The 14,615-nt window shown below is 46.0% G+C and overlaps 2 protein-coding genes across 2 annotated transcripts in view; both read left to right on the top strand.

The window, feature by feature from the left end:
* The window catches only part of LOC136638973 (laminin subunit beta-1-like), a 56,318-nt gene extending 52,518 nt beyond the window's left edge, over nt 1-3,800 (top strand). Inside the window, exons 33-35 of the mRNA XM_066612997.1 lie at nt 1,011-1,187; nt 2,829-2,976; nt 3,591-3,800. Coding sequence (XP_066469094.1) covers nt 1,011-1,187; nt 2,829-2,976; nt 3,591-3,724 — 459 coding nt within the window. The 3' untranslated portion in view covers nt 3,725-3,800. The remainder of the gene's footprint in view (nt 1-1,010; nt 1,188-2,828; nt 2,977-3,590) is intronic.
* Nucleotides 3,801-13,513: 9,713 nt separating this feature from the next.
* The window catches only part of LAMB2 (laminin subunit beta 2), a 60,752-nt gene continuing 59,650 nt past the window's right edge, over nt 13,514-14,615 (top strand). The window contains exon 1 of the mRNA XM_066617935.1: nt 13,514-13,683. Within this exon, the coding sequence (XP_066474032.1) occupies nt 13,656-13,683 (28 nt within the window). The 5' untranslated portion in view covers nt 13,514-13,655. The remainder of the gene's footprint in view (nt 13,684-14,615) is intronic.

Here is a 14,615-nt window from a genome sequence, read left to right as displayed (position 1 = left end):
GTTAGCCTTAGGCCCAAATCCCAAACCACTATCCAGCACTGACATAGCTGTGCTAATGGGACGTGTGATGGATCCTGCAGTTGCGGGGCACTCACAGAGGCCTCCTCAAGGTAAGGGAATGTTTGTTTCCTTACCTAGAAGCTGCATTGCCCTTATGTCAGTGCTGGAAAGTGGGTTAGGATTGCGCCCTTAGAAGTTGAAGAAGCTTTGCAGGACCTGTGTTGCTAGTTCATGTCAGAATTTGAGGGCATCATTTCCAAAACCTATTGCTATAAAACACTATCCCTTTTGCCAGAACATCACAGCAGGTGCAACTGAGAATAGAAGCCATAGGCAGAGCAGATAGTGCATAAAGCCTGCACAATAATTTGGCCTTGAATTGTTGCAGTAAGTAAAACATCTTTATGTTTGTTCTTTTAATGCAAGCTGCAAGAATCTGCTAATCTGGGGTTATCTCCAGGCACTACAGACAACAATGATATAGCATTGACACAAATCAAGAATTAGATAGGGAATTAAGGAAGCATCCCCAAAGTTTAACCATTTTAAGCAAACTTCGGACAATAGTTTTTAACACTTTTCTATTGACAAGTGAATAGAATGTTATTTTCTCCTCAGGACCTAACTTTTTGGCATCTGATATATTTGGCATTAGGTACATGCCTTTTTATTTTTCCAGGCCTTTTAATTATCTGATATGGATTTGATGATGAAACTTTATACTGCCATTTTTATCCTGGTGTCTACTAACTGTGATTATTTTATGTTATTTTACCCGCTCCTAATTTTATTGTCATTTCTTTTATGAACTGGTAATTTTGATTGATGCATGGTATAACAAATATATTAAATAAAAGATAAAACACCAAGAAAAAGAGAGAAAGAAAAACACCAACAGTGGCTTCCAGTTCCTTGCTATGCAAACACAGATGGTGTGAATCTCAGGCAGGCTTTGCTCCTTTCTCAGGGATCAGCACTTGACCATGTCTCACGGCTTTGTATTCTCTCAGGCTGAGCGTCGGATCCAAGCACTGATCAACAAGGAGTCCCAACTGGAAAGCCGTCTTGGAGAGCTGGTACAGGAGGTGGCCGCCTTACAAGACAAGTCCCAAGCCAATCAGAAGCTGGCCCAGGAGGCCAAGGGAAAAGCGGAGCGGGCTACCGCTGCTGCCGGCAGACTGGAAAATGTGAGTCCCTCTCCCCACTAGCAGCAACAACTGTGTCTGCTCAACTGGTAGTCCACTGCCCATTCCCTTGCCATGGTCATTTATGCCAACTATTTGTGGCCAGAGTTGTCATCCCTCCTGCACGTCTCTGCCAAGGATGAAATTCATCTTCTTTCATAAGTGCTCATAAGGAGCACTGCTGAATCAGATTGAAGGTCGATGAAGGCCATTATTCTGTTTCCCACAATGGCCAATCAGGTGCCTCCAGGAAACCCACAAACAGGGAAAGAAGGCAAGAGTTTTATCTCACTATTCCACCCACCCCACCCCCGCCTGCAACTGGAATTTAATGGCATACTGCCCCTGAACATGGAGGCTCAGTATAGTTTTCTGCATATGCAGCACTCAAAGAAGTTCACAAGGTGATGAACTAGAGTGACCCATGGCACAAGTCCAGCAGGAGACTGAAGGTATTCCAGGTTCCAGCTAGCTAAGGTTGGGTCAGGCAGGGCAGGACCCAGGACAGCTCCCAGTGCAGACTCGCAAGAGTTGCTTCAAAAAAGGGTCTACGTTCAGCTGTGCACCTAAATATGAAAGCAGTCCTACTGAGTACTGAAGACCTGCCCCTAGCTGCAAGTTAACAAGAATTTAAATTGGCAGCAGTCCAGCCTGAAGTCTGGCACTCCAGTATCACTAAGGAACAAGGTAGATGTGAATTTAATCAACATTGGCCATGGCACACTCCCCCCCTCCTTTAAACAGCACAGGGTGGGATCTGGATATGGACTGTAGTGGAAAGTAGAGGGTTTTAACCCTACCCTCTACCATGATTTCCAACTGAGTCAGGCCAACACATGTGCTGTACACAGCAGGGATTGGCACGTCCAGTGCGGTTTGACTCAAGCAGAGTCGCCAAGTCACCACTTCCCGCGACTCAACTTGAAAATGAGTCATAACTGGAAAAGTTATGAGAAAACTCTGCAGGGCTCCCCACACTCCCAGACCCCAGCAGCAAGTAAGTAAAGTTTTAAAAAAACACAACTCCCCTTGCCCCACAGCAGTGCGATCCTGGGGATCACATTGCTGCCTTCTCCCTGCCACTTAAAGGGAAAAGGGCAGAGGCTGGTGAGTCATGACCCACCAGTTTGAGAACCACTGGTATATAGGATTGCAGCCAAAGCAGTTTACAGAGAAAATCTCAATAGCTCCGTGTCCCAAAAGGTTCACAATCTAAACAAATGCAAAAGAACACCAGCAAACAGCCACTCTGAAAGACACTGTGCTGGGGTGAAGAGGGACAGTTGCTCTCCCTCTGCTATATATAAGAGCAGAACCAATTGACAATATGCCTCTTGCCCAGTTAGCATTCTCAGCCCAATTCTATAGATGTCTACCCAGAAGCCTATGCAATAGCACATAGGATTGCTGGTTTATTCTGCTTAGAAGTTAATGGTAGGCAATAGATTATGTGCAAGACAGCAGACTCTGTCTTTATAAGGACAATATAAAAGGCCAGTAACTTTGCTCGTACTCATACAGTGACCACTCCCAGGGGTGGACAAAAGTAACAACTTTTTCAAGTCTATTAACTTAAGAAGGGACTTCCACCTTCATGCCAAACCTTTGTCATAGCAATGACTGTCTCTCTCTCTGTGTCCCCAGGAAGTAGACAAAGTGATGGAGAGATACCAGAAGCTGCAGGATAAATTGAAAGAACAGCCTGAGGATTTACTGCTCAAGCTGCAAAACCTGAAGACTGAAGCCGAGAATCTCCTCAACAAGGCCAATGGCAGTAAGAGAAAGCTGGAAGGTAGGATGCCCCAAGGGTTTGGGGGTAAAATCGTGTAGCAGGGCAGCCAGGATAAGTTGTGTCACAGGTTACTAGCAATGCCATAAGGAAACAAGAAAAGAAATTGAAATGTTGCGGAAAAGCTGGAATTCCAGCAGAGCCATGAAAGTTCTGTGTTAGCAAAGGGATGGTGTAATTGTGGTTTGGAGGTGCAATCTGTATAGTGGATATTTGGAGGTTTGCAGGAAGTTGCTTCTGAGGGCAGCAAGGGCAGGTTTGATGTCAAAGGAAAAACATAACACACCCACTTAGCACCGATATAGCATTTCAGAGTTTTCATAGTACTTCACATCTCTGTAATGGTTACAGCAACCCCAAACATAAGTCAAGAGTATGACCATAGTCTCCAGCATGTTGTGGATGAGGGCTAAAGGGGAGAGATGGTGCTTTGAGCTTGCCTAGGGTCACCTAGTATGTTTCTGGCTGTGGTGAGGCTTGAACCTGGTCGTTTCTGGTTCATAGCTCAGGCGCTGTGCTACATCACATCTCCCCAACACCACCCTTCATTGTAAAACTGTTGCTACTCCAGTGGTTGTATTTCTCTAGCTTCTGAATCTCCTGCCTGTTCTTTTCAGAGTTGGAAGGGCGCTTTGAGACCAACGAGAAAGAAATGGAAAAAAAAGCCACGCACCTGCAGGGACTGGAGAAAAAGGTGGTGGCGCTACTGCAGTATATTAGGGCCAACGCGACTGCCTATGCCACCTGCTAGGACCAAGGTCCTCCTGCCAGTTCACTGGAACAGATTCCTACCAGTTCTGGGCTCTTCCATGGTGGGACCCTTTCACATGTGTCGGTGACTGGCTTCTGTCTCTGAGGCTCTGGCCACAGTCCTGAGGCCTTCATGTAACCCAGTTCACCTTGTCCTTATCCACATCATACCAACTGGGCCTATGTGGGATCAGGTATGTCAGGGAAATCCAATGCCAACATCCAAAATAACTGGAGAGGGCTATCGCCATCATGCTCAGCTAGTGAATTCCTCAGGGACGTATGACTGGCCACTGTCCAAGAAATGGGCTACTTGGGTCCTTGGTCTCATTCAGCAAGGACAGCCCAAGATATTTTGCAATCTGAGTCACAAAATTTGCCCTGCCCTTGATGGTAGAAATATAATAATAAATTAAATGATTGACCATTTACTTCCCCTTAATGAAGTTTCAAATCTTTCACCTGAGGTGGCCTGGCTCACCCTGTCTAATGGTAGAGCCGGCCTTGAAAGCAGTTCTTGGGATCCATAATGGCTTTGTGCATTCCATTCCATTCATGGAATGATTCTTTACTCCAGCTTCTGCTGCCTTATCTACTCACATGCTGGAGGAAAACTACAAATTGATTGACTTTTTAGAGCTGTTCTTCTGCATAGGCTTTGCATAGCTCCTAATCCCAACCTGGCAGTACCCCATCATACAGCAGAGTAATTTCCTAGAGATGAACAAATGCCTCTACCTCCAGGAACCTCCACATCTTGCACATAGTTCAGGGTTATGTACTACGCATTCTTGCCTCCCTACCCCAGACAAGTCCCTCTCATCCCATTGGCCTAGTGGGCAAATTGGCATTCCTGCCGCTACACAAGGGAAGACAGTGATGTCCACTCCCAGTCATCCTCTCCTGACTGTTGACACTCGGGATTGAGACTGTATCAACCTTTCTTTATAGTAATAAAGCCCTTTATCCTCCTGATCTTCTGGTGTGTGTATTTTCTCTGTTTCTTGTGAAGCAAAGCTGCTGATGTCCAAGAAGAAATTTGACACATGTGGATTCTCTCCATAGTGAGAATCGGCATCAGACTTCTCACTGCCACCACCCTATTAAAGTTGAGGAATTAAGAATGAAGTCATAGTACAGTAGAAGCAAAATGTGGTTCCTGGGGGGGGGGGGGGAATCTGCTTTTTTCCACGTGTCTTGCAGAAGGCAGTCAATAACCTCTCTTGTACATTCTTTTGACAGTTCCTTCCACAAGCAGGCTCTTGAACTGAGAAGAGGATAGGGATGCCAGGTCCTGAGGTCCCCCAACTATGTACAAAAATCTTCCCCGTGTTTGTTAGTGTTTCCTCCAAAAACCCCTTTTCCACCAGCGCAGCCAAGATGCAGGCTGGTAAAAAATTTGCCCACCCTATTTGCAAACCATGATGGCTAATGATGCACCCATCTGGACATTTTTGTACCCTGTACATTTCATCAGGGGTACCTAAATCATGTCGAAGCTTTGCAGCTTGAACTGGGCAGACTGCCAGAGATGCATGCATTATCTGGACATTGCAGGTAAGCTGTCGCTTCAATCTGCTTCATCTTTACCCTGGACCATTGTATTATTAATAATTTAGATGCAGTATATATGTTTTGCAAAGTATGTCACTCTTGTTTTCCTGATGAAAACCAGCTCCTGTGGCTTCCAAGTGAATGTAATTGCAGCAAGACTGATGAACAATATTTCCACACAATCCTTAATAAAATATTTTACTTGTATGTAGGCAAACATGGCACAAAGTGACTTGTCCGTCACACAATATGTGCATTGCACATGTATATCTTGCACTCAAGTCTCCTGAGCTTGAGCCCCATGGGATATCTTAATCTCATAATATTTTCAGCAGAAATAGACTGTAGTTATTATACTGAAAATAGACTGTAGTTATTATATTCTATATGTCTGCAAAGTTTGGGAATGAGATGCTCCTTTAACAGCGTCAGCCCTTAAAATGGGGTATTTGGCCACTGTAAAACATTTGGAATATTGGAACTGTACTGCAAAGACTGCCTGAACAGCCTTTAGAACTGGGTGGGGGATCTTTGGCTTCCTGCCCCTCCCAGTTCTGTAACATCATCATCATAACCAGTGCCCGAGCAGCTTTGATTGTTCTCTCTCTTCCTGCAGCTACAGGAAACTAAATATCTCTTTGCCAGTGAAATGATGGTTTGATCTCTCCAAGGGATTGGGCACTACATGAAGAAGAAATGCACGGCGGGGAGGGAGCATTAGGGGAGCATGGCAGCATTGGAGAATTCAGAGCGGTGTGTGCAGGTCTCTGTGCATGGAGGGGAGCAAACTAGGGAAGGCACATTCCAGCCCAACTCCAGAGCCAGCCCACTCTGTATATGAGAAAAGCTGGAGCATGCTCACTCCTTCACAGGAATGGGAGCTTTTGTCCACCCACTGCAGAGAACAAGAGACACTGACATTGAGCTGACGGATCAAAATGTCAAAAACAGTGCCCACCTCTGTAATTTTATGTTTATTTCAGAATAATTGTTTAAACAGATGTTATGATATCAGGGAGCAAATGCATAAGGCTGGACTCATGGTCCTGAATCATTTCAAATGTTGGAGACAAAACAACGGAAAAACATTTTTTTTAAACCCCATTTTTTCAAAGTACTGAGAAATATCCACACTATTTGGAAAGTAGTTTGCAGTGCTCTAGCTATAGCAACTGGAACACACTTTTCCTCTACACCAAGTCTTTGTATCTTCAGGGCTCTGGAATTTGAATCCAACCTTCTTTCTGCATTCCTTATAAAGTACAAGCAGGTAATCTTAAGAAAGCTAAAATCAATCTTTCACCCTCCTGGACTAGGCAGTGGGATTCCTGGGGGGGGGGGGCAGGACTGTCACTTGACTGAGGCAGCACATGTGTGGGGGGCACCCCCCAGCAAACTGGAAGTGATTTTTTTTTTTGGCCCTCTGACAGCCTTACAAGACTTTTGCATGGCCTCTCCAGTCCTCTGAAGGCCTTCAGAAAGAGGCAGTGGGTGGGACCTTTGGGGGGGGCAGCAGTTTGTGTTCATGGCCATGGGCGACACTGGGACCAGGATCGCCACTGGGGCTAGGAGACTGGACTAAGGTTATCACATAAGGAGAGTGAGATCTAATGTTATGGATCATATTGTTTTTATGTGATGTTATATTTGTAAGCTGCTTTGAATGTCCTTTGGGAAGAGAAAGCGGAGTATAAATTTGTAAGTAAGTAAGTATGGCGATGATCCAATTCCCTACCCCAAAGCTACTATTAGCTATGGAGGAGAAAACTTATAGGTGCAAACTATGGCCATAAGTTTTCCCCTCCATGGCTAATGGCAATTTTAGGGAGGGATTAAGATGATGAAATCAGCACAAGGATAAAGGGTTGCCCTCATTAAGAGAAAGGTGGAATGTAAATTATTTAAATAAATAAATCAATTGTACTCATAAGATCTTCCTCACCTGGCCAATTAAAACATAGAGGAAGAGGCAGCAATCCTCAATTACAGGAAGATGATGGGGAAGAGGATTACAGAAACTAGCCCTACCTTCTCCTCCTGTTCCACCATTGCAGCGTTGGCATCAGCACTGGAGGAAGAGGTCAGCTACCCCCCCACACACTCTACAAGGGCAACAGCAAACTATTGTTCACAAAACTGTGGAGAGGAGCTCATTGTGAATATTCAGAAAGATTACATGCTACAATGTGGTATGTCTTGCTGAAGACAAATGCATTTTGTCCAGTTCAGGCGCTTGGTATATCTGTGGACAATGTATACTGGTCAAAGGAAGAAAAGCCCAGTGCCATAGCTAGCAGGATTTTCTGTTCAGAGACAGTATACATCTGAATGCTAGATGCTGTGGAAAGTCAATCAACATGGAAGGGCTGTTTCCTTCATGCCCTGCATGTACACTTCCTGGAAGCATCTAGCTGGCCACTGCTGGATACAGAGTGCTGGAATAGATGGAATGCTTGTTTGATCCACCAGGACTCTGATGCGTTATCCTAACCCTCCTCAGCTCAGCAGCAGTAGTAACATCCCTGGTAGTAACATCCCAAAATAGGCAGTTCTAAGCCAACTAGGACAGGTGGCTGCCATAATAAGAACTCCTTCCTCTCAGGGAGGACAGTGCATACCCGATTCTTTGCAAAGAAAGTGACATACTGCCTCTGAACATGGAGGTCCTGCTTAGATAATAGCTGTTGACAGACATTGCTTAAATTTGTCTCATTTTCCCCTTTTCAAAGTCAGTGGCCATATGTTCTGATGTTTGGCCTGTAACAGGCACCTGTTGTGGCACCTGGTCTCTAGAACTCCCTCCTCTTGAAATTCTTCCTCCTTGCCAGCATTCCGTAAGGGTCTGAAGTAATGTTCCTTTTAAGCTGCACAGCCACATGGCCACAAAGCTCAAACTCCACCAAAGCCAAGCTCCACAAAGCTCAGAGCTTGGTTTTCCTGGAAGTCTGGCGATGATGCATGACATCATCACTGTGCACCCAGAAATGCCAAGCAGCTGCCATGCAGCAAGTGAAAGGGTCTATGCAGCAGCACAGACCCCTTAGTGGAAATATTGGTCTGAAGACCTTTTTCATTTTGCAGCACTTTAGTTAGGTTGTCACAGTTTCAATTGGTTTCTTTCATTGTATTGATTACTTTTAGTTGACTGTTTTTATTGTTTTATCTTGTTTTTATTATGTAAGCTGTCTCAAGCTGCTGGAAGGGCCAAAAGGCAGAGTTTAAATCTTTTAACCATAATAAAATGCTGTGCAGCATGGCCTTTCCCAGTTTGAAGAGACACTTGGCCAACAGTCTGAGGCTAAGAGGCAAAGAAGGAAGGCCCACAGCCAGGGAGACAGACCAGGGACAGACTGCACTTGCTCCCAGTGTGGAAGGGATTGTCACTCCCGAATCGGCCTTTTCAGCCACACTAGACGCTGTTCCAGAACCACCTTTCAGAGCGCGATACCATAGTCTTTCGAGACTGAAGGTTGCCAACATGCATGTAAGGAAACGTACTTTCTTTTATCTCTCTTAAACCTACTGCCAGTGGAAATACTTGCCATAAGCAGCAAGCAGAAGACAGCAAGGAAAGATTGGCTCATGATCTACCTCTTCCCCTGCATTTCTCAAAAGGTTTTCGTAACATATTTTTGCATCAGCTACTTATAGTGTACAAGTCAGAACTACATTCAGCTGAAAACAGTGGAGGTAATCTTTAATGCAAGTGGGTGGCAACAGAGGGAAGCATTTTTTTTTTATTCTAATCCTGGAAAAATAATTTATGTCTGGTTTTTAAATTTAGCAAAATTGGAGGATATTAATTTTGAGTTTTCAAAAGTCAGTAATAGATTCAGATCACCCCAGTTAGGCTTGATTTGACTTTGGGGCTATGTAAAGATCTTGGATCGGAATCCTCAGCACACTTACTAAGAAGTAAGAGCTACTGAACTAATAACCTTACTTATTCAGACTTATTTCTGAGTAAACATGCCAATCACTAGGTTGCATGTGTGCCTATATGATCTTTGTTTTCCAAAGAAATATTCCCCCAGGATGAAAAATCTGACATTCTTCCACAAGTATCTGTAAATGAATGCACTGTGAACAACAAAACAGAGATATAGTACACACCTGGGGGAAAGATTGTTAGTTTTTAGTAGATGACCTTTTTGTTGTTGCATAGGCCAGTGGTTCCCAAACTGTGGGACAGGACCTGATTTTTGGTGGGTCGCCAAAGGGTGATGGAAAGACCAGATAACTAAGGGCACAATCCTATGCGTGTCTACTCAGAAGTAAGTCCTATTGTGTTCAGTGGGGCTTAAGCTCAAGAAAGTGTGCTTAGGATTGCAGCCTAATTGCCTCAAGCCCCGAGGCTATTCAAAAATTCAATACTATAGCTGCTAATTACCCTGCAAAGAGCTCAGCTCCTGCAGTTTGCAAACATGTGTAAATAAAGGGAGATAAATGTTTGAGGGTCTTTTTCTCTGGTTATTACTTGTAAATAAATTTTTTTTCTAGAACTCCTTTTTTAAAGACCCTTAAATGGGTTCTAACAGAGTGTCATTTAAAAAAGTGGGTCTCGGTGCTAAAAAGTTTGGGAATCACTGACATAGACTGATATGGGGGTGCCAAAAAGGGGGGGCTTTGTCTTTGATATCATAAAAATTGATGGTGTTCAATTCTCAAGAACCCAATGGTTGCTTCTTACTAGCAGCAAATTCAGGATTGTGTTACAAAGAGAAAGGGTTCACACCCTCCCCCCCCCCAGCCTCCCTTCTGTGGTCTCAGTCCAAATTGCTTGTCTTCCCATAGATGCTGTTTAGTTTTGGGAAAGGAAAAAAAAGACAAGCGGCCGAATTATGCCTGGAACATAATGTGCAATTTTAACTCTCTGTTCAACCAAAGCAGGGGTGTCCAAAGTTTTTGGCAGGAGGGCCACATCGTCTCTCTGACACTGTGTCGGGGGCCGGGTAAAAAAAAAGAATTAATTTACATTTAAAATTTGAATAAATTTACATAAGTTTACATAAATGAATATATTAAAGATAAACTTATATGAATGAATGAAGGTCTTGCAATAGCTCAGGGCCTATAAAAGGCCTTGCAAAAAGCAAGGCTGGCCTTTCCTTTGCTGCCGCCGCTGCCTCACAGACTTGAAACAGCAAGCAGTGGACAGAGCCCTCATCCCACAGCTCACACAAGAGGTCAAATAGTCGCCCTCATGCTGAGAGCAGTTGCGTCGGGCCAGTGCGGGCTCCAACAAATCTCTGGAGGGCCAGAGGCTCATTGGAGACTGGGGGCTTCCTGAGGGCCACATTGAGAGGCCTCAAGGGCCGCAAGGGGTTTGGGCACCCCTGAGCCAAGGGATAGTTTTGGACAAGTCACTCTTTCAGTCTAACCGCTTTGGCTCCAACAGCTGCATGGCAGGCAGAAATTCAGCAGGTGCAACTTTCTCAGCATGGGAGAAACTGAGAAAGCTTCATCCATCCAAGTCTGGCCTTGGCAGAAAGAAAAGTCAGAACTCCAACCTTCTCATGAGGTGGCCATGTGAATAAAATGAAATATGGACACATGGTATAATAACCCACGCTGAGACTTTAGGGCAGGGGTGCCCAAACCCCGGCCCGGGGGCCACTTGCAGCCCTTGAGGACTCCCAATCTGGCCCGCGATTAACCCCCAGTTTCCAATGAGAATCTGGCCCTCCGGAGACTTACTGGAGCCCCTGCTGGCCCAGTGCAACTGTTCTCAGTGTAACGGCGACAGTTTGACCTCTCGCATGAACTGTGAATGAGGGATCCCTCCACTGCTTGCTGTTTCATGACTGTGATGCTGCAGCAGCAGTGAAGGAAAAGCCGGTCTTGCTTTGTGTCTTTTATAAGCCTTGAGCTAATGCAAGACCTTCATTCATTCATATAAGTTCCATCTCTAATATATTGATTTATGTAAATATATGTAAATTTATTTAAATTTGAAATGTAAATTAATTCTTTTTTATTCCCGGCCCCCAACACAGTGTCAGACAGATGATGTGGCCCTCCTGCCAAAAAGTTTGGACACCCCTGCTTTAGGGCAAGGTTGCTGTGGAGAAACAAATTAGTGCATGTTAGAGAGTCTTTCGAGACTGAAGGTTGCCAATACAATACATGTTAGAGAGCAATGGCTGTTTCAAAAAGCAGGTAAGGATGTAGTTCAAGCTATGCAACAACTATGTGGGTCAAGACACACAGGAGCACAAGAGCCCGCACACAGTCTGGAGGGTCTTTGAAGAGGCAATTTTCCAGATATTAATATGTAGTATGTCAGGTACGTGTTGAGTCTGGATTTGGGAGCCTCAAGTTCAAACAGAACTCCCCCCCCCCCCCCGTTCAGTCTGGGCTTTCATGCCTTTAATATCTGTAGAACAGGCAGAGGTTCAAGGAATGAAACACTACCTGCGTCTCTTGGCCCACAGAAGCAGTGCCTGTTAAGAGCCTGTTGAGGTGGGGTGGGGGAAGGTCTCCATCTGAGGTAATCTCAGCCAGGACGCTGAGCATTGTCTGCTGGCACTGTCATCAGTCTAGCCTACCTCAAAGGGCTGTTGTTAAATTAGACATATTGTGACCTGCCTATGAACTTCATTACTGTGTTGTTCCAGCTCCTTCAGCCACCCAAAAATACCTTTTAGGCCCTCAAAAGGTCCTCTTCTTTGTCCTCTATGCCTTGGACTACTGCTCCCATTTCCTTCAAATTCTTAGCACAATCCCTGCCCCTTTTCTGTGAAGAGTTTGACACAACCCCTTAATCCCCATACCACTGTGTGCATCAAGGAGACCAATGCATGTTTCCCCCCCCCCCCCGTTTAACCTTGTCTCAGTTCTCCAATCCATCCCCCATGGCCGGCCCTATCCGAGGCCAACTAAAGCAGTTGCCTTATTATTATTATTATTTTATTATTTTATTAATTTGTACCCCGCCTTTTTGCCCAACGGGCACACAAGGCGGCCTTACAACATTTAAAAAAAAATACAACATTAAAAACAGTTAACAACAATTTACAATAATTAAAAAATCTAAAAACAAACAAACCCCGTGGATTTTCATATAAAAGCAAGAACGCCAGCCAGCCTGTCAACAATTAAAAGCTTTTTGAAATAAAAAGGTCTTCAGTCCACGCCGAAACGTTAGCAACGAGGGAGCAGTTCTCAGTTCTAAGGGGAGGTTATTCCACAGTTCGGGGGCCACCACCGAGAAGGCCCTCTTTCTGGCCGCCACCCCTCTCACATCTCTTAGTGGCGGCACAGTCAAAAGGGCCCCCCCAGATGATCTAAGAGCACGGGCAGGATTGTAGGGAAGGAGGCGGTCCCTCAAATACCCCGGACCCGAGCCGTAGAGGGCCTTAGGTGGCAGATTGGTCGGGGGTGCCCATTTGTCCGCCTACTTGGCACTACCACTCCTCATTCTCATTCTGCTTTCTGGATTGTAAAAGGAAGGGGGGGCAAAGTGTAAATGTGGAGGCAAGGAGTGTTCCGAGCTGCGCATTGAACAGTGGTAGAATCAGAGGCTGGCACATCAGTGGGTGAGGAGGGCAGTATGTGGCATGCTGCTTCCTGCATCTGGAGGTCCTGCGCCAGCCCTACCTCCCTTCCCCTGTTGTCTTTCCAGTGCCATACTATAAATTGTAAGCCCCTTGGTGCCAGGATGTCATCTTGTACTCAGGGAAGCGCATTGAGGCTGCTGAATGAATAATAAATAAAACACACAAAAAATGTATGAGTTGTTTTGATTTTTCTTAAATGCCCCCCCCCCCAGTGCCGAGAACCGGAGCTAAAGTGTCCACAGTATCGTTGTTAGAAAGAGCGCTCAGAAGCAGTGGCATAGCTAGAGAGGGTGCAAAGCACTCAATTTTACGGACAAACTTAGTGCGCTGCCCCCCGCTAGCTACGCCACTGCTCAGAAGTGCCCAGTTGATCAGATCACTTGGTCCAACCCATCCCCGTTGCAAGCCTTGGGCTGGGTACTGTAGACACTCTCAGCGCCTCAGTTTCTGGGATGTAGCATCTCACCCAGCACCGGATCCTGGTGGAATCCGCTCCACGCTTTCCCTCTGGCCTCATCACTAACTTTTTCCAACTAAGTTTAGCTTTGGATGACTGCAGGCGAGCTGCAGTTCTGGCTTGTGATCGCTGAGGGTCAGAGGCTGCTGGTGGGTCAGAGAGGGCTCCCCGGCGAGAGACGCAGGCTTGGGATAGGAAGGCAGCTTGTGGGGAAGGGGAAGGGGGTCGAGGGGAACAGCATAGGTCAGAAAGGGATCCTCCCCAACCCATAGAAACCAGGCCCAATTTCGTTGGCTTGGTCTTCATCCGTTGAGCTTTGCCTGCAGATCACAAGAGGAATCCCTTGGGAACGAGTCGCTCCAATGAGGCTGTGGGGTTTGCTCCTGGCAGGTGAGTCTCTGGCAAGCTTGGTTTTGTCTGGGGTGGGGTGGGGGGACCTGCCACCTGCCTGTCAAAGCCTATGATGCCCTGCTGGCAGGCAGGCAGTTCCCAGGAGTGGCAGAATGTGAAGCCTCCAGGCAGAGACTGGGCGAGCCCTGAGAGCAGATGCCTCTCTCTTCTAGGGTCAGGCCCTCAGGCAGAATCCATCGCCACCCTTGCCCATCTCAGGGGATAAAGGGGTTATGCACATCCATGCCCAGGGAGCAACCCTATTAGACATCCTTGTTGCTTCCCCCCAGCAGCCACCCCAATGGGGTAGCAGCAGAGCTCTGCTGTTTCTCCTGTGGTGGTGAGGGCTCATGAATACCCAACCCAACAAGCCCCTGTCCTCAGACCTCAGGGAGCGTTGGGAGTACAGACCCCTACAATTGCTCATTCCCCCCTTCTTACTCCAGGATGATATAAATAGTGCCTGGTCATCAAAGCCTGTCTTCTTGGTGAGGAATAGCCCCTTGGATTCCATAGGGGATCCATAGGGGATCCAAGCAGCCATAGGGGTTCTGGCAATGGAAGAGACGGAATAAGAGGGAGAGGGTACAAGTGAGAGTGTGTGAGTGAAGTTTCACTATACCACTCCCCATGGCTTGGCAAAGGTCTCTGCTTCTGACTTGGCTTATATTTGATTTAAGGGCTGTGAATGAGGGATACCTGTGCTTAAAGTGAGAGTGCAGCCCCTTCTGCATAGATGAGTCAAAGTGCTGGAAGGATTTACCTCCCCCCCCCCCCATTGTAGGTTGCCACTTTTCTTTATGGGCTGAGTGCTCTGTGGCTTTTAACAGCAGCATGACAGGCAGATATAATCAGCCAATGAATCTCTCCCTAGCAACAAAATAATAATCTTATTGCCATGATAATTAAAGCTGCACCTGCTGGTTTTTGAC

Source organism: Tiliqua scincoides, chromosome 2 (genome assembly GCF_035046505.1).
Source record: "Tiliqua scincoides isolate rTilSci1 chromosome 2, rTilSci1.hap2, whole genome shotgun sequence".
NCBI classification, from domain to species: Eukaryota; Metazoa; Chordata; class Lepidosauria; order Squamata; family Scincidae; genus Tiliqua; species Tiliqua scincoides.
Note: the sequence above shows the minus strand (reverse complement) of the source record. Positions and strands in the feature narration are given on the sequence as shown.